General features: G+C 45.9%; 3 protein-coding genes across 3 annotated transcripts; 1 reads left to right on the top strand and 2 right to left on the bottom strand.

Annotated features, from left to right (window-relative positions):
- Positions 1–2677: 2677 nt before the first annotated feature.
- On the top strand, positions 2678–4163 carry LOC128747598 (interferon alpha-inducible protein 27-like protein 2A). Its single transcript, XM_053845582.1, has 5 exons — positions 2678–2758; positions 3183–3261; positions 3324–3356; positions 3431–3592; positions 3911–4163. The coding sequence occupies exons 2-5, from the start codon at positions 3252–3254 to the stop codon at positions 3994–3996; spliced, it is 291 nt and encodes a 96-aa protein (XP_053701557.1). The 5' UTR covers positions 2678–2758; positions 3183–3251; the 3' UTR covers positions 3997–4163.
- Positions 4164–5579: 1416 nt separating this feature from the next.
- LOC128747490 (cytosolic 5'-nucleotidase 1A-like) lies at positions 5580–9534 on the bottom strand. The gene is made up of 6 exons (XM_053845411.1): positions 8915–9534; positions 7834–8001; positions 7536–7665; positions 7111–7233; positions 6870–7054; positions 5580–6628 (listed from the first exon to the last, which is right to left on the bottom strand). The coding sequence occupies exons 1-6, from the start codon at positions 9023–9025 to the stop codon at positions 6242–6244; spliced, it is 1104 nt and encodes a 367-aa protein (XP_053701386.1). The 5' UTR covers positions 9026–9534; the 3' UTR covers positions 5580–6241.
- A 14286-nt stretch (positions 9535–23820) lies between these two features.
- On the bottom strand, positions 23821–26493 carry LOC128747495 (protein L-Myc-1b-like). Its single transcript, XM_053845419.1, has 3 exons — positions 26317–26493; positions 25533–26092; positions 23821–24992 (listed from the first exon to the last, which is right to left on the bottom strand). The coding sequence occupies exons 2-3, from the start codon at positions 26035–26037 to the stop codon at positions 24376–24378; spliced, it is 1122 nt and encodes a 373-aa protein (XP_053701394.1). The 5' UTR covers positions 26038–26092; positions 26317–26493; the 3' UTR covers positions 23821–24375.
- Between the last annotated feature and the right edge of the window lie 55 nt (positions 26494–26548).

Here is a 26548-nt window from a genome sequence, read left to right as displayed (position 1 = left end):
GTTGCAGTACTTTGCTCTGTGATGTGGGTCGTTGACCTGCATCCTCTGGTTAATGGGTAACAACTTGCAGCACAAAACCATGGAAGTAGAACAATCTCTCACACACACACACACACACACACACACAGCTCCAGAGCTACACCGCAGCGCCCCCTGGCGTCTCCAGAACACGCGTGTCCAGGGCGACCGTGGTCTTGATCGACAGGTTTCAGGACCTGCGCAGGTCAAGTCCAGGTCACGGACAGTGATGCGAGTTGTTGGTGAGACAACTCCTACGGCTTGATGACGTCACGTGACCTGGGGGTCATTACATGGGTTTGGCCAGAGACATTCGTCATCCGCGGCTCATGTCGCGGTCCAGATGAGCCCGTGACACACCTGCAGCTCCGGCTCTCTTGTCCGTCTGGCCCAGATGCAGTCCAGCAGAAGATGTGCTCCCTCCCCCCTCCTCCGTCTTTCGCTCGTCTGCCGACTCGTCGGAATTTCTTCCAGAGATCAGGCTGACCGACTGCCTTCCTCCCTGATCAAGTTGGAATTACTTTCACTGGCCTCACCGCTTCGAGGTAATGAGGGGAGGAGGGGGGGCGGCCGTCCTTATATTACTGCTGGAACAGAGGGTCGGAGAATGGGGCCACGTTTCTGGTGGTCTGAGTCAAATGATTTGGACCAGTGTCACACATGGAGTGCCCTCACTCCAGAACCAAGCCCCCACCTCCTGCAACCTCAGCCTGGTCCACTTCAGTGGTCCGGCAGGTCACATGACGTTGCAGTGACCTGAGCGTAATGACTTGACAGTGCTCCAGCTCCAGCGCCCTCTTCTGTCAGAGCTTTGGGGATTTTTTTTTTCCTCTGGCAGCGTCTTGCGTCCATGACCTCGTGAAGACCCTCTCCTCCTCTCCAGGTCCCCCCCCCACACACGACCGCCAAGAACTCCAACAAGCCTCCTGGTGACCATCATTCATCTGGACCTGAAACACACATGAGGTGGAGCAACTGATGAGCCTGTGGGGGCCAGTGTTTTCACTTCCTGTGACGGTGACGCCAAAATAAAAGTTTGCGAACGCGTGAACCACCAGGAAGAACGTGACGTCAGACTGATGGCTACGTAGAGTGAAACAAAGAGGTGTGTGATGGGCCCACGATCTTCTGAGTGTCATGTACGCAGTCTTCCTAAACACATCAAGAGTTTGACTAGAAGAGGCCCCTCGGCCAAAGTTTCTGCCTGAAAAGTTCCAAACTCATGTAGACTCACCGACGTGTTCGTGTCTGATCCAGCGTTTCGCCTCATTAATTCTCACAAAGATTCAGTCAACAGACTTTTATTACTTCCCACTTCTGTCGCCGAGGAAGATGTTTGCCGACGATTCATATCGAGTCAGTCAGAATATTCACCTGCTAATAACCTCTTGCTCGCTGACCTGTCTGCTGCTCTCCTCCGACTGTCTCGCTCTCAGGTCTTCAATCAGACACTCTAATGCGACGGCTGTCTCCAGCGCTGACCTTTCCTGTGGCTCTGCTACAAAAGCTCAGGAGGAGGTTAATACAAGTTTGGAGCTGCCAGAATAAAAACCCCTCCCGCCTTTGTTCGGCTGAGAAATGACAGCCGAGTCCAGATGTGACGAAATTATCCCGAGAAAAATCAGGGAATTGTGAAGACGGCATAAAGACGAGACGTTCCACTGATGGAAGGGATTTTGCTCGAGCATTAAAGTGCCTTCATACAAATAGCTGGCTGTGACATACTAATATCAGTGACTAAGTTATGACACGCCCCCTGTGGTTTGTCAACGAAACAAAGCCTGTTTTCTCCCACGTGCTTCGTAGTGAATCAAAAACAAACTGATATGGTTTTTATTCGAATTAACTGCGAGTGGCTGGATACCTTTCCAGGGTGTCCCTAGCCGCCCATCCGAGTAGCATTGGTAAAATCCAGGCCAATCATATCTCGAATAAAAATGGTAAATTCAACATTCGACACAAATGGATATGACACATATTTTAAAACATTTATTTCAAAACATTCCATTGACTGTGTGCTGAAAACTCATTCCCCAAAGGTATTTGCACTATTTAATCTAGTGACCAGTTTATTGTATTTGTCATATATTTGTCCTAAATATATGCTCAATGGAACAATAATTTAAAAAAATAAAAAATCTAATATTTGTGTTGCGTATAAGACTTTTCTTTTTGTCATAATGGAAAATTAATAACTGATGATTTGAAGGCTAAGAAATCTCGCAAAAACAATTACATATTTAAGATGAATAAATTCAAAATTGTAAATAAAGGAGGAAACGGAAGTCACTTGGCGCCTTCTAGTGGTGCAAAACGGGATATTTAACAATGATTTTAATCTTCACTCCCGAAATCGAAACCCTACTTCTAAATATGAGATTATGGCGTCTGTGACTTTTGAAAAATCTAATATAAACAAACAAGCTGCTATTTTATTTTTAGTCAGTGAGTTCGACCACGATTTCCGATTTTTCGACGACAAATCATAAATATTATTTATGAAAAGTTCGTTTAAAAAAAAAAAAAAAGAAACAAGAAACAACGTATTATTCGAAAATGTATTAATTTAAAAAATATAGTCTGAATCTTCAAGGGCTAAAAGTCACCCATTCACCCCCGAGACCAAAAGCACAAGCGAAAGTGCGGAGTCATGATGTTTATTCAGCGTTCTCCAGCCGTCGCCTCGACTCATCCCGGATATTAGTATAACGTTAGCGAATGGGACTCAACAACTATTAAAGTAAGTGACACATTGCGTTGTCTTTTTTAAACCTTATCATTTTAAATAATGATGGATTTTTATAGGTTTTTATAGGTTTTTATGGTTTTATAGGTTGGAAATTATTTATCACAGAAAATCGCCTTTGGGTCCATCTACCTCTGTCATTATCTCAAAGTAAAGATATGTTTATTTAAAAACAAAAATATATTACGGATACTGCTAAATTTATTTGGATACGCAGTTATAGGATTTTACCACAAGATGGTGCCATGTGTTGACCAGTTATTAGTTTTAATTATTCCGTAACAGTTTAAAAACATGCAGACCTCTGGATGAGGAATGAAGATCTGCCGTTGTAAAGGTTCCATAAACTGGTTTGTGTACATGTGTACTCTGCTGGGAATGTTCTGAAACGGGGCCACGCCCACTTTCCTTTCCTCAGAAAGGAAACCTATAGTGGCTATAAAGGAGCAGCTGAGCGGAGATCAGACTCGTCTCCGACAAAGACGCCATGGGACTGCGTGAGTATCTCAGACGCTCATTTGAAGTGGCTGTTCATTGAAACTCACCTGCTTGTTTCCAGTAACTGGACTCGTCTTGACTGCTGCCGGTGCAGGTCAGAATTGTCTCAGTTAATTCATCGTTTATGATCAGTGTCTTGTGTGTAATACTTTTATTTTGTTTGACCAGGAACGACTATCGTCGCCGCTCCGGTTGTTCTTGGCGCGATTGGATTCACCTCAGCCGGCATCGCTGCGGGCTCCTGGGCCGCCGGGATGATGTCGAGTGCTGCCATCGCTAACGGAGGAGGAGTGGCAGCCGGGAGCGTGGTGGCGCTTCTACAGTCAGCAGGTAAAGTCACAGATTTCTAGACAAACACTTGCTGAACACCTCCACACTCTTGGAAAACTGAATGTACTCATAGAACTGTAGTGACATCCAGGTTATTTCTTCTGTGTGTTCCTTTGATCTTTCTTTAAAAAAAAAAAAAAAAAAATTAAATAAAATAAAAAATAAATAAATATATATATATATATATATATATATATATATATATATATATATATATATATATATATATATATATATATATATATATATATATATATATATATAGGACATGAAGGTTTGGACTGAAGAGTGACTGGCTGAATTCATGTGGTCATGTAGGGATGGCTGGGCTTGGGACGGCAGCCACTGCGGGCGTGGGTACAGCTGGCGGTGCGGCAGGTGCGGTGATCGCTCTCCTCATATGAAGTCGCCATGAAGAGTGTGAAACATCTTTGACTCCATGAAGAAGAACGTCATCTGTGGGTGTTTTTGTCGTTCTTTTTTGTCGTGTTTCCATCATGTTTAAAATTGCAGCATGTAAACATCACATCTGAGCTCATGGAAGTCCTTAAATAAAAAACCTGAAATAGGAGGTTTGTGTTATTTTCTTTTCGTTCTAAAAGGAACCAAATAACCAACAAGACTTTGTGTGAGAAATGTCAAACGCATGCCACGTACTTTCCCGTTTTGTTTACAAGTGACTCTGGCTACTTTCTGCCGAGTCATCTTGCATAAAAGTGAAGTGATGACTTACTGTAATTTTACGTTCACCTTTATTTCAAGATTCTTATTATAAACATTGCAATACCTTTGCACTTTAAAATACACTTTAATACAAAATGGTGTATTTTGAGGGACAAGAAATGCTGCTACAATTAGCATTACTCTTCAAAGGAGTCTACTTTTAAAAGAAAGAGGGTTGAAAATAAAGACTAAAGAATTTAGAATTCAAACTGTGAGGAATGATGATTAAAGCAAAGGAGTTTCAACCCAGCTGGTGATGAACAGGGGATTTATGGGGAGAGGTGGAGCCTTCCTGGAATGAAGATTTTTCCATGTCACTCCACCAGGAATGTTGTCAAACAACCTCTTCGCTTTCTTCAGGAATGAAACCAACACTTGTTATGAAAAGACTGATGCTGACACACACTTGAATATCTGAGAGAAGCGATGGAGTCCACAGAGTCACTTTAATTGGAAATCCATTTGAAGTAATTACAGTGGTACCTCGGTTTTCCAATGTCCCGGAATTCTAACAAATCTGAGTTCGAACAAAGAGATTTTTTTTGCTTTGGATTTCGAATGAAAATCCAGAACTCTTACGCCTCTGAGAAAAGCTGGACAAAACATAACGTGCGTGGACCGATCATCTGACCCACGACGCGCTCTGTTATTGTGTCTGTTAGCTACATTTACTGACTGTTTCTTCTTCATCATGAGGTGTAAAACCTTTCCTGTCTCCACACTGGACCGTGGTAGAGTGTCACAGGTGCTTGCTCTCCACACCTCCGAGGCTGGACTCCAGGGTTTGATGTCCTGTTGTGGGCTGGAGCTGGGACAGGGATGAGGCGAGTCTGGGACAGAGCGTGACTTGGTTTATGACTTTGTCACAGCCAAACTGCACAGAAGCGCACATTCAGAGCTGGACACGCACCGGGCACCTCTTCACTTCTGGAGAGACCTCACTCACTCGGCAACCCCTCCCACATGCAGCGGCCACACACATAGAGGAACAGCCACCTGCTGCAGACACTCTACATTCACTCCTACAAAAGCCTATTTTAAGGCTTGGAACGCATTAGTTCTTTATCCATTCATTGTAATGGGAAAAATCGATTCAGATTTAGAACAAATCGCTTCTCGAACGGCTGTCTGGAACGGCTGTCTGGAACGGACTGTGGTCGAGAACCGAGGTTCCACTGTATATGGTAAAAAGTAAAAAGAAGGCAGAAACACTCAAGATCAAATCATTACTTTTACTATTTTAATCATATTTTTAATAATCGGACGTGCACTTGCATGACAGTACATTCAGAAAAAGAATTCCACATCAAATATAATTTTTTATTGATAATCAGGACCAAACACAAACTGACATGACAAACAACAACGAGGAAGAGGACACACTTATCGTCATCACGTGCGGACAGTAAACACACCTCACTTGTCAGCGAATAGATCAGTTACCAGTTAAACACACACACACACACAGGACATGCAATTGATCCCAGAACACCTGGAGAGCGAGATGGAGCGAAAGGCACCGTCCGATTCATCTGACCACAGATCAGCTGCAGGAGTCGACACAACCGGAAACACTGCATAAAGCCGCCGACCTGCATTCTGTAAAGTGCTAATTATGAATGGACTGTTTTTGAAAAATATCTGTGATATATAGTTTTCTTTCAAAACAGTAAACTCTGGGGACCTCTAGTGGCGAAACCGCCTCATCACCTTCAACATGAAGCTGCTGGTCCAAAGCTCATCTTCGTTTCTCGTCATAAAAAATACCTCCTTAAAGTAAAGTGTAAATTGCATCTGGACTGATAAACAGACATTGTACCTTCTGACTCATGTTAGTTTCTACTGACTGAAAGCTCTAATCAAACACAGAAGTCTGTTGCTTCAGAAGTTAAAAACATTTTGACGACAAACCCGAATGACATAGTTTCACTTTGAATCTGCATGTGGATGAAGTCCCGAGGTCTCCTGCTCTTTGGCGCCTCTCCTGGCAGAAGTCTGAGCGACCCCATAAGGCACGTGGCAGGCCACAGTCCCGAGCTCAGCCGCACCTTCCACGTGAAACATCTGGTCGTCGAAGAAAATGTGAGGTCGAATCTTCTCCAGCATGGGGCCTTTGGGGGCTCCTGCCAGGAACAGAGCCTCGTCGATCTCCAGCCCCCACGAGCGCAGGGTCTTGAGGGCTCTGGTGCCAGAGCTGGCCGCGCTGCGAGCGGTGACAAGGTAGGTGCGGATGGGGCAATCCATGCGCTGGCCTTTGTCGTAAAACTTCTTCTGCAGCTTCCCAAGAGCCTCCAGGAAGCCTTTGAGTGGACCCTGCAGCAGGAGGCAAGAATGAGTTGTGTCACACAGAGCTTCTTCTTCTTTGGTCTTCTTCATCAGCCATTCATATTCCGCATCACATCCATGACCCCACTGGTTGTTTCCTTTTCATCTGAGTCCAACACTGTCTCTCTTCTCCACGTGTCCAAAACCTTCACCTCCAAACCTTTAAACTAAGCTTTCTAGTCACTCACAAAAACATGAAGGAAAGAAGAACAAGGAAAGTATACAGTACGTGGTCCAGCGGCTTGTTCTCATGCGCCTTCTCGTGTTCGAAGAACTTGTCCAGCCCTTGAGCTTTGTAAATGCGCTCCGATTCGTCAGAGAAGAGGACGGCGTCCCCGTCAAAGGCGACGCGCAACTGGGAGTCCGACACCTGGGTCATCTTCTCCGGGGTGAACATGGTGGCCGCGGCGATACCTGAGCCACACGCACACGTTTAGAGAGTATCCGCTGACGGATGATCGGGTACCAACCTTCCTCCAGGGCCTCGCGGACTTTGACAGGGTCGGCGGAGAGGTAGAGGTTGGTGTGGTAGGCCTTCAGGTAGCCGATGGGGCTGTTGCCGCCCGTCATGCAGAAGCGCTCGATGAACAGCCCTGCAGGGTGATGACAAGAACTGTCTTAAGAAGAGTGATGGTTCTCCACCTGAGTGCCGACGAACCCTGCGGGATCGTAATGGCGTCCATTGAGTGAGTGCATTGATATTGATTTTAAATGGTGGAAAAGGCAGTCAGCAGCTCTGAGACCACTTTCATGCTCAGGAGGGCTGATGCACTTTCGAGGAAGCATTTTATTTGAGCGCAAAAGGTGCTAGCATTATTAGCGCCAGCGATAATTGTTGTGTTTACCGTTTCCGTCAGTTTTACATGAGAACTTGAGGAACTCGGGTGGGACTCACGGTGGTGGTTGATGGTGTTGATGAGCCTCAGCCCGACGTAAGCGTGGTTGTTGGTCATGAGCACCACGTCGAACAGCTCCTCGCTCTCGGGGTAAAGCTCCCTCAGCCGTGCGTTCACCGCCTCCAGAGCCTGGCAACACCACCAGATGCAGATTAACTCTTGAAACCAATGAGTGTTGTGGAGATGTGTGGGTTGTTCTTTCATGGTTGTTATCAATCCACCGCCTCCAGCTGCGTGTCGACACCAGCAGCGTGAAATCTTTGTGAGCTACAGATGCGTCTTGGTCTCCTCACCCACCTTGACGAAGGAGAAGGCGGGGCCGGGGCTGAAGGGCTCGCTTTCATGCTCCACCTGGTACTTGATGTACTCCTCCATGCCCTTCTGCTCGAAGATCTGCTGCTCCTTCTCCATGGTGAAGAGGACCCGTGTTGAAACGGCGATGGTGATGGCATTCTCTGGCTTGGGCTGCAGAACAAGACAATGCTTTTTCCATGGAAATCCTTGGGGGAAAAAAACTACACTTCACCTCCTCTCCTCACTGCATCTTCACTCTTGCTTCTTCAGAAGTTCATTCCTTTTCTCCCCTGCTTCTCCTCCATCATTACTCTCACTATATCATCAGCAAACATCATGGTCCATGGAGCCTTGTCCCTAACCTCATCTGTGTCTCCACCACCATAGCAACAAGGTGAACAACTCACTGTCCTCCTGATGCTCCTCATACAACCTCTGCTAGCATTCATTTATCTAGTGTAGATAAGTGAGTGACTTATTTTGGAAATTCAGGGGAATTTCTAAACAATTACACATTTTATTAGTTACAGCATAATAAAATGCCATGTTTTATCTATATAATTACAGTAGCTACAATAATAACAGTGTTACAAACAAGGTAACAAGCATTTTTCCAGTTTATATCAGACTCTTTAGATACAGAATAAATGTTCACTGAGCGGTCACATCACCGGCGGCGTTGACTGCTCGCACTATAAATGCGTCACACATGTTGTATGGCTGAAGGATTTGTCAGTATATTGTTTTTATTTCAGGAGATATTTTCAGCAGATTCAAAATTTTGTAGCAATATTTATTTTTGTGAATCATAATCTAATTGTATAATCTAATCTATTCTAAAAAAAATAATAAAATTAGATCTCACTATAGATTCTTTTATTTTTTCATCCTTTTTTCAGTTTTCTTTTTTCTCTGTAAATACGGATCATATTTCATTCAAAATCACGCTATTGTCATTCACTAAAATTGACTTGAACGATGGAAGTTTGTGACATTACTGTCTCCGCTCCATCACAACTTCTAATTCATTTTAAAACTTTCTACGGTTGGAGAGACCAAGACAGCAGAGTGTAACTCTACTCACGGGTTTGGGTTTCCTCGAGGGTGTGCAGGGTCTCAGCGCAGCCCGGGCGTCCTCCCAAGGGGCTCGAAAGCTGCCATTACTGGTCAGTGTCTGACCGTTGTTCAGACTCATGGCTCCTCCAGAGTCAGTCCTGCGTGTCCTCGGCTGTCTCTCCTCTCACCAGTGAAACTGTTGCGCACTCACGATTGAGTCGTGCTGCAGGAGGATGCTCAGCATCCGTTGAGAGACGCAGAGAGGTGGAGGCTGATCAAGGCAGGACCCTGTCAACAGTCATCTGCATCCTTCCCTCCACACTGTTTGCTCTGTTAAGTGCAGCATCCACCCCCTTTTAACCCATGCAGCGCCTGGAGCTGCAGCAGAGCTAACCGTTTGTGGCAAGTGGCTCTTATTGGACAGGATCGACGCGTGGGTGAGAAGCCGGTGGTGTCATCATCTATCATCTCATCCAGAGGTAAAGTGTCGATGGAAACGACCCAAATCTTGCCCCATTCTACGACCGACAGGAACCAGGCCACGCTCATGCTCGGCACTCTGGGAAATTGAGTCCATCCCGGCTCATAAGGAAGCTGCGACGCGTGTCACACCTCTTTCTTCTCGGAGAAAAAAAAAGCCTGCAGGACCTGTTTGTGGATTGAATTACGAAGCAGCAGCCCCAGTTGCTAGGCAACGGCCGGGCAAGCAGGCAGGCACGGAGAGCTGCATCCCGATTGGCTGTGGGGAGACCAGTTTATCAGGCCTTGCCATCAGAACCATATAGGTGACACTGGAGACAGAGATGAAAGTGTAGCAACGCTTTGAAGAGCTGCGGGTGAATTTATCATCACTTTGATGACACAAAATGAGTCATTTCACAGCTTGTGGTGAGAGAAAACAGACATAAACAAAACAATATAGCTCTATGTTTAGATGCCCACAATGAAGGAGCAGAAACTGAGAAAGACGTCCTCATAAAAGTGACGTTTTGTCGGAGCTCCTCGGCCACAGACCTGAATTGTAGTTTCACCTGTTCAAGACTGTTAGATGTTCTTCAGTCTGACTACAAATATGAAGTATAAAAGTTGAATTGTGGACTTACTTACTTGTGGACAGTAATAACAATTGTAGTAACAACTGATTTCATCATCTAGCGTGAATATTAGCAATGGCCATTCATTATCCATAAAGTGCCACTGACAGAAGTGACCATGTTTGCTGATGATACAGTGACTTGCAGTGAGAGTTAAGATTAAGATTAAAGTTAAGATCAGTATGAGTGAAGATGGAGGTGGTGAAAAGTATCTGGGCTAACTCACTCACAGTAAGAGGGACGTGAAGAAGAGAGTGGAGGAAGGGTGGAAGAGGAGGACACGACTGTGACTTAAGAGCAGGAGAGAGTCAGAGAAAGACTTTATGGGACCGTAGTAGCCAGTGACATGACCAAGACCTAAGGAGTCCGCGATGAAGATCCTGAGGATACAGATACCGTATGAATCACCAATAGGGGTCACTCCTGTCAACATGGGACATGGGAGGAAAGAGAAAAACAGTTATCATAACTTTGCTTTTTAAGCTGCACTTTTAATCTGTGTACTGTTACAGAGAAACAAAAGTTAAAATGTTTCGATTTACATTGGTCTATTTATTGTCACCCTTATCTGGTGTTAACCGTCATCATCTTAGAGAAAAATAGTACTAGTGAAAATGTCAAAATGCAAAATGTTTAAATGTTTAAATTATTGGAGAATTTGTGATTTATTAATCTAAATTCATCGCAGTTTAATGGTATGAGAATATTTGCCATAAGAAGCTGCATTTTTCAATGTGAATGAATATGGTATATGACTGAATCAAATGATGGACCCATACATACATTTAAACAATAAAATATTGTTTGTGCAAAAGTGTGCAAAAAAAGCTTATATAGATTGCTTTTGTTTGTTTTTCTCTACAATGGCCTGGGTTTCCACTACTCTGAATGTACTTGAAATTCTTATAAAATTTAAATTCGTATACAATATATATCGTAATAATTATTCGTAACAGTAAATCATGACTGTACGCGGTTTTAAGCGTTGTTGTATTTTACACAGGTGTCCACTAGGGGGCAACCTCGCGTTTCCGTCAGCGAGTTCACGGGTTCATTTGTTCCTGCAGACAAAGAGGATGTGAAAAAGAAACTATTGAGGAAGTTGATCTAAAATACTGAGTGTTGCTGGAATTACAACGCCGCTACTTGATACATGATTGTTGTTTTTCTCTGGAGATGTGAGTGAATGTTTTCAAGAATGAACCGGGAAATGTGTCCCTTTCTAGACCATGATTTGAATGATGAGAGGAGCAACATCAGCAGGGTCGATCTTGCTCTCCAACATGGTTTATCCCAGCTACTTCGGATTCAGGGCGGAAGACGCCCTGAACAGGTTGCCTGTCCATCACAGGGCACATGCCAACAGACACAGGTTGTCCTCTTCTTTCCATCTTCAACACTGTCTCAATCCTTCTGTTCAAACAAAGGTGTGTTGTGAGGACCTCAGGCTTGTGCCACCAAACTCTCTTTGTCTCTGCTCGCTGCGACCACAGCGTGAAGGGGGTTAACAGGACGTGGAGACAGTTGGGGCCACGCCTACACAGCTCATTTGAATAACGTCGACATTTGGCGCCAAGCTCACAGAAGCCGGCGGTGACGCCACGCCCCTCCCTCCCCCTGCACCCTGGAGTGGCGGGAAAAGAGACAGACACAGTGGGTGGAGATTAACAGGCAGACCGGGCCTGTGCCGGTTAGACCCAAGGAGCTTATCTACTATGTACCTGATGTCGCCGCGTCGCCCTGGAAACAGCTCGGACAAACATTAGAAAGGAGATGAAGCTTAATAGGAGAGGCGCGAAGCAGTTTGGGCTGTTGCAGAGCGCTTTCCTTGGTCTGCGGTGGGTGGAGACAAAAGCCAGCAGGAGAGAGGGGCAGACCAGAACAAAGGGGGAAGCAGCCTCAACTACCCCCTTCCCCTTATCAAGGCCCCACCCCCTCAAAACATTGCCTCGGGGCTGGAAGCAAGACCGGGCGCTATTAAAACCTTCATCAGCCTTTCAAAGAAGGCGCTCAGGTCTGCTCGCCACCGCCGTCTTTGTTCTCGCCGGTTCCTTTAAACCGGGAAATGAACCTGAGAGACCCAAGGAAACAAAGCCTCACACACTTCACATTGATAATGCAGGACTGTGGATCAGCTGCAGGAACTTTTTTGGCGACATTTGTTTGCCGTGACTTGTGTTGAAACTAGCGGACCACGCTCAAGAACAGAACGAGTTCTAGAATAGGAAAAGAATGGGGTCTTTATTTGGAAAATGTATCCCATTTATTGAGAGGATGTGTCTATTTGGACCAACAGAACAGGAAGGTTAGGTCTGCTACACACACATGTCGCCGCCAGTCCAGTTATCGCTATCATTTTGTCACCTTTCTGTTTGGATCTGCGTCGAGAAAACAAAAGGCAGCTCCAAATATTAAACAAGTGGCTCTCGGTCTCAACAACTTCTCACTCCTGAGGCGTCAAATATCGCCTATTGTCAAGTGGATGCTAGTGTGTGATGTAAGAGAAAGACAATGGTTGGGTTAGAGTCACGCCTTGGGGTGGCGCTCCTCAAGGAGTCACTCTTTTTTGGACTGAAAAGTCGTCCCGACCGCAGGACTGAGAAGGAGTTTACTCTGGTGTATTCCACGCTCAGGGTTGGGTTGTCGCTTGGGGAAAGCTTAGCAGCTATTGCCGAACAAGCCTGTCATCACGCAGAAACAAAGCTGGCATTTGCTCATTCAGACAGCATTTGTGCGGAGCCCAGGACTTGTGGAACCTTGGTGATGCCCTTAAAGGACCGCTGTTTCTTCATGTTAGCTTGGCTGGGGTGACGGGTGGGTGAGCACGGATCACCGGGGGAGGAAGGACACCAGGTCTCCTGGAGCGAGCGAACTGTATGATCCGAAACGTATTTGCTAAAGTGCCGCTCCAAACCAGCTCCCATCTCTGGTGTCGGAGCTTAATCGAATTAGGTTTATTGGTTTTGAGGAAAGGTGACGGCGGCAGTCCGTCTTAAGTGGCTCTCCGCTGACTCTGCACCGGCGTCTTTTCATTTGTGAAATTCAGCCGCGCCAAAAGAGCAGGGGTCCCTTTGACTTCCTGCCTCCATTGGGATCCACACAAAAACAGGAAGTCTGTGCTGCGAGCTGTGTGTTTCCTTGTTACAACAGCTGTCCGTCTGTTTCACACACACACCCAGAGAGCGGCCCAGTGGTGAAGAGGGAAGCTGGGCACGGATTGTTACATAAGTTCCAACAGTGGTGGTCACTCAGAGCCCAACCCGCCACAGCAGCCGCATTCAGCCGCCAACAGAAAGGACAGAATTGTCTCCGCTCAGCACAAGGCCACATTCACCCACAGATAATAGTTGAGCCTGATAAGAATCACTGCTTGCTGTAGTTCAGAATTGTACCGCATTTTTATGCAAATACAATCGTCACTAAATTCAGTAAATTGGCTTTTGATGTGTGAGGGGTGGGGGGTTGGGGGGGTGCTGATTAGAGAGGCCTCACGGAGGGGGGAGACAAAGAACACAAGCACACAAAGTAGTGCGCTAGAGGGGGATAGATATCGGCAGCGGGGGCAACATAGATGCCTGCGGGGGGTTAAAGTGGGGGGCTGGGGTTCTCTCTCCCTCAGTGGCTGGGGAGTGGGGGGTCAATGGAAATGGATTCAAAAGATGCAGCAAGTGTCCCAACTTCAACTGAAGCAACCTGACACCACTGAGCATAACAATGGAACATCTGCTGGCTGACAAAGCACCAGCGGCCCAGTGTTAAACTGCGACTGACTCATTTATATCTTCAGAGGCTCGACGGCCGAATATGCCGCACGTGAATTTATCGTTCTATTTCTGCTCTATGGTGTTCACCGGAGCATTTATCAGACGGACAAAAGTAGATTTCATTCCTAGATGGAAACGTTTGTATGAAGATAACCATGGTTTTGTTTTGGGTGAGACCTCGCGTCGCAGCCGATTCCAAATCCGTGTTTTCCAAAAGCTGCGGTTTCAATGGCTGAAAATGTGAAAATGGACACGCCTCTTTTCCTCGCACTGTCAGTCTTCACTTTGTCAGGCGCGTTCAACAAGCGTGTCACGAGTTCCGCTCCTGGCATCGGCTCGCTGTCCCGTGACTACGGTGACATCACGAAGCAAATATTTATTTACTCTTGACATTCCGATCGCAGATCACGTTGGATGACATGACTGAAAAGCGGATGGCGCCACATCTGCCGGCAACTCTCCACGGGGTTAGGAGCTTATTAAATATGCAGAGCAAAGGATCAATAACCTTTGATGGTACTCTCCACCTAATGGTGCTCAGTGACATCGGGGACCAAAACTAGAGTCTCAGCCTTGGGCCAGCAATATGGGCTTTATATAACCGAGGCTTTACCTGTTTTATTATGGGACTCGTGTCTGCCATGTCCAGCTCACAGGCTTGAAACTCACCCCATGAAAAATGGCTCCTTTTTGACCTGAAGACAAGACCCACTTCTTGTGAAACGGGTATCAGAGGTAGAGCACACAATATCAACAAAAACATTGCATAGTGTCGGGTATTTAAACAGCAGATAAATGAGAACACTGAAGTGGCATTAGCTGCACTGTACGCAGCCACAGGTCTCAAATTAGAACCTCGGTGCTGCCAGCTGTTGGGAGTGGAGGGTTGCCAGGGTGAGGGGAGCACAGTGGAGCTTCTCTCCCCCTCTGTGCCCCCTGCTTATCCATTAACCAGCACCGATGTTACATCACCCGTCGGAGCCTTGTTTCTCAGCTAAGACCCCCTATAGCAGACCTGAGCAAAGTGTGGCCTGGGGGCCATATGCGGCCCCTTGCCTGTGTTTTTTGCGGCCCTTATGAGGTTAGACTAAAACTATACAATTTATAAGTCATCATTTTCCTGTAGTTTTTTAAAATCCTGCTTCAGTTGTATCTAGTTTCTTCTTTTCGTTTGTCATTTTAGTATTTTCCTCAAAATTCGTTGAAAAAAAATTCTGAAAGACATTGCCTTTTCATCTTCGATGTTTGGTACATAGATTTATTGTGATTTGTATTCAAATAAAATGCATGTCAAATTATTTTTATAGGGTTCATCATACTTTACTATTACTTCTTAATATCCTTGCTTCCACTGAACCTTTTATGGTTCATTTCATCCTTGTTACTTAAGATTTATTTCCGTCACGTTTCATAGTCATCGCCGCGTGATGACTCCTCACGACAGTTTATAACGTGGCCCTTGAGGAAATTTAACCGCCCACCTCTGCCCTATAGCAACACCTATATTCACCGAGTCAGATGAACCAGCCAAGTTCAAGTGAGAAAACTTGTTTTTGGAGCAAGAGTCGGTCACAGGTGTGTCGGGGAGTTCAGCGTGATCCACTGACAGGCCGCGCAGCGTGACGCCGACAAGACCTTCTGACGGGTTCATTATCATCAGGGTGGTTGTGTGTTGGGCACAGATGGCTGCGCAGTGTTTGCACTAACGGGATTAGGATTAGGTCCAGATTAGACGGGCAAGTTGAAAGGCCAGCTCCAGTGACATGGCATGGCTGCAATGCTTACTCTGGCCAAATTATCTCAGCTACTACTGACCCCAAACAGACTGAATTAGCCATCAGCTGAGGACTGAGTCTGTGCAAGCGGAACTTTATGGTCCAGGAAAACCTCCTCTCTTCTATCTCATACTACTAAAGAGTGTCAAAACATTCGACTGAATTGGGTTGCTGCTGCACTTCTGTACGAAGTTGAGGCGGAACAGTTTGTCTCAGGGTTTGCCCAGCAGTGAGGAGACCACCAAGTCCGGGGGAGGCGGAGTCATTACAGTTAGAAACTGGGACTCCCTGGATTCCTCTGTCACAGATGGCTAGAGCGCATTCTTCGTCGCTGCACATATTTTTAGATCACATACTGTATCAGCCTGCTAGTAACACACTTCCGCCCTTAAAATAGCTTTGATACGGCTACTTCTTATCCTGCCGTTTTAGCTGATAAAAGGACAGAGAAACACAGCTGATAGGGTTCATAGACATGTGACTCAGGATATGTAGTGGACAGGTCTGTCTTGTTTTCACAATTAAAAAATCATAGTTTCCCCAAATAACTGTTTTACGGGAAAACAAAGTAAGGTTCCAGGCCCGATCTCACTATGTCCACGGCCCCTGGCAGCCCACAGGCCTTAGGGTGACACGTCAGATCAAAGTGACGCACCTCCCGGATGAGGTAACGCGATGAAAGAGCTTCAGGTTTCAGCAGCGGAGCTGTGGTTATAGATGCGGCTCCATCTTATTTAAGGCCCGGAAAGGAACATAAAGAGGTGGAATCGGACCCTTCAGGACTTTGAAGTTCGAAACTGAGCTCACAAAGTTAGTGTCTATTCTTGCTTCACCTTGAGAGGTGGGGCGACACCCTCAACCGTGGGACCGTCGGAAATATTAATTCGCACATGATGAGAAATGACAGTGAAAGTGGGAGGAGCCTGTACACTTGGGCAACGCTGCTACTTCCTGAAATTGCTGCCAAACAACCAGAGGTTGATAAACGGTCAGTCTATCACTGACAGATCAGACTAAAAGAGCAAGGTAAAATGATGAGTCAGCAGTTGCTCATTATCATAAACAAGTGAACATCCATCGTTGTTCACTTTTTCATCTCTATACAGAGTGTGACGTCCACTCACTGTCAAGTTGTTACCAAACTTTACTTTCAAAATATGAATATTCAGTGCCAGCACGTCGACCGTGAGTCAGGAGAGCGACTGTGGAAATCTGAGCGGCTGTGCACTTGCTTCCTATTTCAAGCCAAACAGTCAGCTGGAGTCTCCAGAAAAAAAAAGTGGGGAACATATACAGGCTGTTCTGACTGAATCATGGCTGTTACGTAACACAGCCGTAGGATGAGGCGCCTCACACGCACATGAGACTGACCTACATCAGGAAATCGTAACTCAGAGAGGCGAGGAAGGGGGTACTGTTTTTAGCTAAATATAAGAGTGGGAAACACAGAGGGCACGGGAAGAGAAAGCTGATATATTAACCCTTAAGTGGAGCTTCTTATTGTGTATTTGCCGCCACAAGTCCCATGACAGAGTCAGGCAGGAATGTGGGTCAGTAGGCACAGAGGTGGACCGCGAGCGGAGTGAGCTGCTGGTGTTTTCAAGCAGTTGTAGCAGGAAGACAAGCAGGAAACAAGGTCCCATAAACCAGATATGAAAAGTCCGATAAGTCCATTCATGTTCATGCCGTGTCCTATATACTCTCACATGTGGGTCAGAGCCTGCTGAACCATGATCCTGGAGAGAGAGGGTTCATGCTCGGTTCCCCTCCTCTACCTCTGTATAAACACGCAATGTACACATGCCATGCAAGCCAGACCAGTCGGAACATAACCGGCTGGCCTGGTGGAAACATTGCTCAATGACTGAAAGCGCTTCTCTCTTTCCTAAACTGCTGAGCGAAGAGATTTGTCGCAGTTTCGAAAGTTCGTCCCCTTACTTTCCAGTAACTCATTCCAGCGTCATTTCAGGAGTTGCTCAATCAACCGGTTAAAATCGTGTCAGTCATAGAAAAGGATCTCAACTTACTGGTGGGAAAAAATTCTAAAATCACAAACGCAGGTTTAAAAGGGCCCAGTGGGTCAATTCCTCGTGTGTAATGGTGAATTAGTTTAACTTTGTTACACAAATCCAGCATTGGTCTGGATTTTCCTCCTATTTAAGTGACGTTGCGATACATTCCCAGCACATTTGCTTCTTTCTGTCTGAAGCCATGGATATACAGGGCTAGAAATATTTTTAATTTTAATACTGTTCTAGTTTTCAACCTCAATACAAATATTCAGTTTTTCAATTCCTATATTCTTTTTTTAACCCATTTTTTTTTCAATGCCAATGTTCGCGTTTCAGGTTGCACCAATATGCGAATGAAAAAAAGAATATAGAACTTGAAAAATTGAATATTGGCAGAAAGATTTTTGTATTGAGGTAGAAAACTATACAAAAAAAAAAAGAATATATTTTTACATTTATTTTGTCAACGCCTATATTCTGTTTTTCAGCCAATATTCTTTTTTCCAATGCTAATGTAAGCTGGCCCCATATGGCTGGAGGGTGGATGGTCCCGCCTGGGGTCAGCCGGATTGACACAGGATCTTCAGTCAAGAGAGCACCAGAGGGTTGTACTCTGACCTGGAGACACTGATCCCTCCTACAGCGACAGATGCCCAGTCAGCAGGGCGAGAAGTAGAACAGTAGAGTCGGTTGCATCTGCAGGCCATTGGTCCAATACCTTTTAAAACTTGGTCCCTGAACGTTTTTAAACCTGTGTTTACATCTTTGTAACTGAGCCACAACTTCATGAAAACAAACTCTGCCTTGGCTGCACCCAGAGTGGAGGCAGCCCCAGGATTCACCTGGACAGAGGGAAGCCTGGACCTCTTCAATGTGCTGACCAAGCAATAAAAGCATCCACGCTAACAGCTTGCGTTCGCGTGTGCGATATTTATTCAGCAGGAATTAATCACTTAATCTCATTAAAACACGATTCTGTTGGAGAAGTCGTTCATGGATGAGCAGACGCCACAGTACAGAACAAAGGCGTCCTCTTCTACAGAGTGTGTTCGATCACAGCGGTCTGAAGGATCCACTCCACATCTGCTCAAGTCACCTCCTACTTAAACATTCACCTGAATCAATGAATCAATGAAGTCCATCTTCAGTCGCCGACGCGATGGAGCGGGAAGATCTCTGCCGTTTTAGAGACAGATCCACAGAGATCAATGAGGCTGAGGTTTTTTTTTTTTTTTTTTTTTTTTCGCCACAAGTCTGAGTGCAGGATGTATAAATCACGTACGCTGCACTCCAGTCAGCCAAATCATCAATTCTTCACAGTCCCACCCTCAGCGCACACTTACTGCCGGCCACCAGCGGAGCAGTCACATGTCATCCTGTCATGCATCCAGCCAGATGACCAAGAACAAAGGCCTCATTATTGCTGAGTAGGAGATACAAACACACAGTCGGAAGCCCATCATTGACTGCCAAGGTTTATATGCTGCATATTTTATATCAGAAATTATAACCATCTAAAGCCAAATGTACTAGTAAAGCCTCTAAAGTCAATAGCCATGTGACATGTATTAGGCCTAAATCATGACATTATTGGATGTTTCAGAGGGAGAGTTGGGCCACGACTGTTGGAGATGGAACCACCAATGAGGCTCATTGAGGATGTCAAAAAGGAAGTGAGCATTTGAGACAGTTCTAGTATTTAGTTTGAGGCTCTGCCTCCATGAAGACGACAGTCGTATCTGAGCGTGTGAGCGGGCCGAAGGAGCGCTCCCTGTTCCTTTCTGGTTGTAGTATGAGCATTTTTTTGTAAAAAAAAGATGAGAAAAGAAAAGCTGTGTAGCCTATCAGATAATCCAGTGCATAACATTATTTAAATTAAAGTAATACATTGGTTATTACTATCTTTCACACGCTAGCTAGCTACAAATGTACTACACAGATGTTAAAAGTGAAGCGCCTACGGAGCGCGGCACCGCTAACATTCTAAGCGAGTGTGTGAAAGTGAGCACGCCCTCCAGAAGCCGCTCTGTGTGCGTGAGACATGAACTTGCAAGGAGAAAAGCAGGTCCGGCAGGTTTATCGAATTAAACCGGTGGAGCAGAGGATCCTGCAGGACAAAGAGATCCATTTACTTTTTTTTTTGTTTCCTTCAGGAAGACACCTTCCTGCTTTTTTTGTGAGTGGGGTGTGTCCCAACTGACTTCTGTTTGTGGTCAACATTAGCGCACGCAACACATCTGCTCAGGACAAGCGCTTAGCTCCGGCTAAACAAAGGCGCCGGCGGAGTGAGGAGGTGTGAAGGTGTAAGTTGAAGCCAACAGACTTCACCTCATGTCTTGGTGGTTTTACTCTCACTAATTCAGAGTTATCTCTGAACTTTGAAGCGACTTCCTGTCGAGCTGCTGCTCAGCGATGATGTTAGCGTGCAGACGGAATGTTCAGTCAGCTGCTCTTTATCTATTTAAACTCTGATTTTCTTCAAGTCCCAGAGGTGCCGTCTTGAGAAATTCTCAGCTGTCTGCACCAGCGCTGATGGGGACAAAGGAGCTGTGTCTTCCTCTCGCAGACGCGGTGAGAGGAAGCCGCCACGCCTTTAGCACTTCAATCAACACAAATGAAACGGTTGGAAAACCAGGATGCTGGTTGCGTTTTAGCTGAGTCATGACTCTAAAATCCTTAACATGACCTTGCATCATCTCAAACAGACTCAAGCAAATAGATTATGACGGGCGTTCTTTTAGCGCAAATGTCTGATGAGTCCTTGAGAGACGCTAGCTGAAGCTAAATGCTAAGTTTAGCATTTTAGGCACTGGCATCTCCCGACTTCCAAAATAATCACGCGTCTTTGTTTCATACCAATGAATTGGGTTTCTAGGGAGTTGCTACGTGGATTATGCAGCTGTTTACCAGAACTTATTATAATATTGAGTAGCATTTTTTTCCCCCATTTTTTCCCACAGTGAATAATATTCATGTATCATGTTAAATTAATAAATACATTTCAAACAAAAAAAAAAGGAAAATATTACTTTTCATTGGACTATTATTTTTAATTTCTATGCTTTTTATTTTTTATTTGTAAATTTTCACATCACACTAAGGCTAGTTTTTTTTGTGTGTGTTCCACTGTCACAATAGTGTGGCCCCTTTGGATATTGAAGTGCCACTGGTCTCTTCTGGATACTCTGCTTCCCTTCTACACTCCAGAAACTGTAGATTTAGCAGCTGGAAAATGTAAAGCCCTTTGAAAAAAAAAGGTTACATAACTGTTTTTAAAGGGCACGTCTCCATATGAGGAGCTGATTGTAGGGCAGAAGAAGATGGAGAAATATGAGCTTCTGAGCTTCATTGACTACCACTTCATGTGAGTTGGATAAGACCTCCTTGTGTTTGACTTGGGTAACTTGAGGTGTCAGAAACTAGAAGGACAGGTCGCGCTCAAGTTCAACGTCTGCTGACGGATGTTTTATAACCCTTGTTTTGCAGAGAGCTTTGCAGAAGTGCGTCTACAGCAGCAGCGGTGTGTCGGTTGTTTATATCGACATGAAAAGGTGTGTGCTATGTTATAGGCAATTAAAATGTTCCTGATATTACAAGGTCATTAATAGCGAAATCCTGCCCCTGGGGCTGAAAACGGAGCCTGAGAGGTGAATGCAAGCAGGTAACAAAGGTGAGGTGTGAGACGGTTGGAGTTCAGGGTGTGTCTCACTCGCCTGTCAGGCTGAACTTGAACAAAACGCTTGTTGGTGCTCATTTTTGCGCCCGACAACCGGTGTAACTGTAGCTTGGGGAGACTGGTGTCACCGGGCGCCAGAAACCGGATTGGTGAAGAGAAATAAGTTATTTCAGGAGGTGGATTCCACCAGAGGCTGGATGTTGCCGTGTTGGTTTTAGCAAGTCGGCCGAGGAAAGGGGCGAGCGCGGCGTTTGGCCAGCTTGACCGAGCTACAAATTCCACATGGACGCTGAAGTGAAAGAGAGAATCTATCAGCAGCGAGAGACTTCTTCACTCAAGTCACTCTCAAAGTCTTCCTCACTGAATCTGTCTTCAGTCAGTATACAGCGGCTCAGAACGTCCTTTTATGGCAGGTCAATTAACTATTTACTGACATCATATAAATCATTGATTTGCCAATAACTCATTAACCGCAACAACGACACGCCGAAGTCATCACAAACATCATGTAAGAAGTTCACCTGCTAAACCTACAGACAAGCAAGGCCTTGTCCAGTCCGATACGTTCCCCTGCTGCTGGGCTCCTATGGAAACACAATAAAATATGAAAAATAATTGTTTTAAAATATGGAGAGTGCTTCATGAGACCCTAAAAATGAACTGTTATAAAAAGATGAAATGTAAATGAGGTCAAAATAGGATGGAAAACCTGTCACAAATAACAGAGTAATAGAACATTGAACTCAAAAAATGATATGCAGTCGGTGCGGACGGCCAACAAAAGCCAGTCCACCAAAGATTTAACACAAACTGAAAAGCAGGGCCTAAATGGCAAATCGCTGGAGGGGTTTTCACGGCGCGTCATCAAACTCCGAAGCCGCCATGTTGGAGATACTCACTGATCAACACAGAACGAACAGAACAAATCGTTCCGATCGTGAAAAACATTTGAAATTTTATTGACTTCCAAGTGTTATTACAGATCAAGGAGAACAATGCCAGAAGTTGTCAGAAGAAAGGAGGCGCTTGTGGTTAGCAAAGATGAACCAGGACCTTCATGGCAAAACTGAATATTTTGCAAAAAAGTATAGCGTACATGACTGTTAATTTGCGTTATATTGCTGTGGAAGAGAATACAGAACTTATTTTAGAACATATTTATTGATGGCAACCCACACATTCCCTTAAAAAGCTATCTCACACACACACACACACACAATACTTAAGCACAAACTAACATATCACACAAAGAGTATCTCCAACATGGCAGCTTCCTGGTTGGATGACGCGGAGATGACGCACCGTGAAAACCCTCTATAGACCAACATTAGCATCAATAGCTATAAGTCTGAATAATGTCCTGAGGGGCTGCATTCCTTGCTGCTGGGCAGTTCCCCAAAACTGCTGAGGCATCCTTAACTGTCTGTCAGTGAATCAAAATGACTTGTCAGTGAACAGAACACCATGCTTCAGGATGCCAGGATGTTTCTTTCAACGTTTCTCCAACCCTTCCATAGGGCCATGAAAGGGTTGGAGAAACAGTAGAGATGACAGCGGAAATGCTGATGAAACGTCATGGATCTTGGGCTGCTCTGCAGGTACCTGTCGACTAACCTTGGAATGATGTCAACAGACTAGATTCCATCAGATGGTCTATTATTAGTGGGGAAATTCAACGTGCCAATGACAACAAAGACATTCAACATACCCAACAAACATCAAAGCATTATCATTCAAGCTAAAAAAATGTTGCAACCTGGACCATGTCCAGAGCTTCTCCCTGTGACCACAACCTGTGGCACAAATGTAAAAATAATAATTCACCTCTGTGTTTTCAAAATAAAATCAGTGGTCTCCATATAATGCGCATTACGTTCCTTGTTTTCAGAGGAGCTTCAACTGAGCAACATTCCCTGTGTTAATGTTCAAAATAGACGTGATCACTGTGTTTCAGGTTAACAGGTGATCTGCGTTCAGTATATATCTTTAATGTGATGAATATTATGTGGTCAAGTGAAAAGGCTTGTGATGCTGCAGATCACTACATTCTGCACACTTATCGCTGGCTGTATCTTTTTATGGCAGAAGATGATCGATGTGTGTATAAATGTGGCAGAAAAGCACTTATATCACAGCGCTGGTTCCGAGAACATGCAGCCCCTTCCCTGGAACTCTGGGAGCGTTCTAAAGATACCGACTGCGGCGTGCGCGCGCGCATGTGTGTGTGTGTAACCTAGTTGAGAGCACATCAGGTGGCCAGCATGCAGCAGCCACTGCAGAGGGGAGGATCCTCGCCGGCCTCATCCACAGCTCTTCAAGGGCAAGTCTCAATGACGAGCCGTCTCTGAAGCAGCGTGGGGCAGCAGCTGCACTCTGGCTAATGCGACACACTGGAACGTGATACTGGGGCGGGAAATCAACCAGTTGGCGCCCGTCTGCTGGCGATATTATCTCCAGTGGACGAGGATTGAATTCCTGGATTACACCGCGCCACTGCATGTGACATTTATAGACAAAATAATCTCCATAAAAACCAATGAAATGAATGGAAATTGATGCAGTGAAAGTCAATTTCAAAAAGAAAAATCACAAGAGACAGTAGTTTGTATGCAAATGTGGTATAAAAATTTAATGTAGCAGTTGATGTTAACATGCTTCAAAATCAGGGGATGCATTGTAATCACAAAGTGACATGTGGATATAAAGTACAGCAGTGCTACTTTTCTTTTTTTGTCCATTTTTGTTTTCTTAAGAAAATAGAGACTTCTCGATGCCCGGAGGCACGTCATACATAGAGGAGCAGAGCTCTGAGGAAAAATCCATGATTCCAGCCAGGAGTTATAAGCTATTTTTTACATCACAATCCAGCGCTGGTTGATATGTACACGTCAAGGCATTTACACGTTTCTTTTTCATGTGCAAATCGGAGGATATCTCGACACACTTCACACACCCTGATGCTCACAGCAGGACAACAGCATACCAGGAAGTATCTTGGTCATAGCTTCTGTGTCAGAGCAGAAAACTCACACAGCAGTCGTTTCAGAAGGAGCCCACAGCAACATTCCACGGTATTTACATATGTACATGAGGAGTATTGTCATATAAAAGATTTTGGAAAGTGACGTGTCATCTGAGGGTAGCGTTTGTTTCCTTTGGGAGCGTGACTCAGGAGCGCTTCAGCTCAGCCAGGCGCCGTAACAGTTGCTGCTTCCTCATCAGGAGGCGCTTCCTCTCCTGGAGCTGCCGCTTCTCCTTGGTGTGCAGCCTGGCGAGGTACTCGGTTGCGTGGGTCAGGATGGCCACTTTGGGAGCCTTGGACGACTGCAGGCCCGGGACCTGATCTCGTAACGCTAAGAACCGGGATTTGAGGTCGTTCCTCCGTTTCCTCTCCAGGAAGTTGTGGTTCCTCCTGCGGTCGGTGTCCTCAGCGTCCGAGGTTTGGGGCGAGCTGGACGGGGAGGCGGGTCGGGAGCCACGTGACGCTGGACTGGAGCTGCTGGACCTTGAGCACACGCGCTTGATTTGGAGCTCTTCCTCCTCCTCCTCGTCATCATCGTCCTCCTCTTCATCGTCGTCTTCATCTTCCGGGTCGCTGTCTGGCGAGCGGGCGGCGTAGTTGTGCTGCTGCCGGTGCACAGACATGTGGAAGCGTTTGGGGCAAGGGTCGGCGCGCACCCTCAGAGTCACCGGCTGCCGGACATTCATCACCCGCATCCTGTTCTGCTTGCTCTCCACCGTGACAACATCAATTTCCTCCTCATCTTCATCGTCCTCGTCATCATCTGTGATGAGAAACACAACCAAAGGCGGATCAGAACCACGGTTCTGGTGCAGGGCCGCATCAAGAGAGATCACTCTTTAACCAGAAGTGGCAATGAGGAAGTACATTCCACTGTTGCCCCCTGGCCAGAGGACAAAAGCCCCGTGACGCCAGCCTTTGTCATGGAAATAACACAATAGTTTAAAAAGTATCAATGAGCATGAGACTTGTTGGCGGGGAGCTCTGTCATGAGGGGTGCAGGAGCATATGCCCATGGACCCCGCCCCTCTACCGCACTCCGCTGATGCGGAGACTTCAGGATATCGATCGAGATCAAAACGATTTTCACAGACTCTGCTTCTTTCTAAAGCCATGAAAAGTGGGTGAAAGGTCGCTTAAGTGAGGGCAATATGGGGCTTTACAGCGACGGTGAACTCCGTCACCCCTCTGCACCATAGACCACAGTTATGCAACAGCAGACCACGTCTCTCCAAATAACGTCGTTAAACGGTTTTATAATCCAAAGAAAAGAGCAGGGTGGGGCACTCGGGCACTTCCTTACCCGAGGAATCGGAGCGTGACTCGGATCCAGACGACGCCGGCTTCCTGCAGCTGTTGTTGGCCGGGTATGTGAGCACAGCTGCCGGGTCCACGCAGTCCGCCGCCGCGGCGACCAGCGGCGCTCCGGGCGGGACGCACTGCCCTCTGCTCGCTCTCACCGGGGCCGGGGACGCCGCCGACGCTCGCACCTTCTCCGGTTGTTTGATCGCGGAAAAACTACTCCACATGCAGTCCCGGATAATAATGGAGCTCAGGTTTCCCAACATCTTTCCGTTCCCGGCGGAGAAGATCTCGCAGTCCTCGTCCTGAGCCGGGAGCTTGGCGCGCCAGCTGGCGGGCTTCTCTCCCGGCCAGAGGTGCAGGGAGGACCGCGTGGGGGACATGGGAGGCGTGGGCAGCAGTTCGAACTTTTTCCAGATGTCCTCGCTCGGTGCGGTCGAAGTGTGAAAATCTTCCTCCGTGTCAAAATCGTGGAAGAAATAGTCCTGGAAACAATCGTATTCCATCGTTGTAAATAATCCCTTCAGATTAAATCCAGTCAGGATGGAGCTCGTGGGCGTCCTGTTGAAGGCAAAACACACACATCAACTTCCAGCTCCACATGACCCCGGTCTTTCATTAAATCAATTGATCGCAACATATTAACGCCAAACATCACAATAACCCGGTCCACACCAACAAACCAATTTTAACAACTCACTCATAAACCTATTAAAAAAGTCATTTTGGATTTTTGACTGCCATTCCTTGAATTTAAAACTTGACTACTGTCTTAAAGAACTCACCTTAGATTTCCGGTGGCGACAATAAAAACCCGTTTAGGAGTTGAATCCGCGGTTCCGACGCAGGTTTTTGGTCAATTAAAGGCATAAAAAAAGAAGCAGCTGAACTCACACAACAGGCGTTAGAACCGCCCCGCGGTGTGTGATGGAGCCACACAGTGCGTTTTTCGCGCCAGTGAAATATCCTGTTATAGGCGCTGAAGGAGCAGGAGGAGCCTGAGAAGGTCTGCAGCAC

Source organism: Synchiropus splendidus, chromosome 16 (assembly GCF_027744825.2).
Source record: "Synchiropus splendidus isolate RoL2022-P1 chromosome 16, RoL_Sspl_1.0, whole genome shotgun sequence".
NCBI classification, from domain to species: Eukaryota; Metazoa; Chordata; class Actinopteri; order Syngnathiformes; family Callionymidae; genus Synchiropus; species Synchiropus splendidus.
Note: the sequence above shows the minus strand (reverse complement) of the source record. Positions and strands in the feature narration are given on the sequence as shown.

Bases quoted from the DNA above. Each gene is read 5' to 3' on its own strand.
- LOC128747495 (XM_053845419.1), bottom strand. From the start codon at position 26,037: ATGGAATACGATTGTTTCCAGGACTATTTCTTCCACGATTTTGACACG. The intron at 24,993-25,532 runs GTAAGGAAGTGC...TTCTCATCACAG, and splicing joins GTCACGCTCCGATTCCTCGG to ATGATGACGAGGACGATGAA.
- LOC128747598 (XM_053845582.1), top strand. The intron at 3,357-3,430 runs GTCAGAATTGTC...TTGTTTGACCAG, and splicing joins CTTGACTGCTGCCGGTGCAG to GAACGACTATCGTCGCCGCT. The intron at 3,593-3,910 runs GTAAAGTCACAG...GTGGTCATGTAG, and splicing joins GGCGCTTCTACAGTCAGCAG to GGATGGCTGGGCTTGGGACG.
- LOC128747490 (XM_053845411.1), bottom strand. From the start codon at position 9,025: ATGAGTCTGAACAACGGTCAGACACTGACCAGTAATGGCAGCTTTCGA. The intron at 7,666-7,833 runs GTGGGTGAGGAG...TGGTGTTGCCAG, and splicing joins CCGCCTTCTCCTTCGTCAAG to GCTCTGGAGGCGGTGAACGC. The intron at 7,234-7,535 runs GTGAGTCCCACC...ATCACCCTGCAG, and splicing joins CAACACCATCAACCACCACC to GGCTGTTCATCGAGCGCTTC.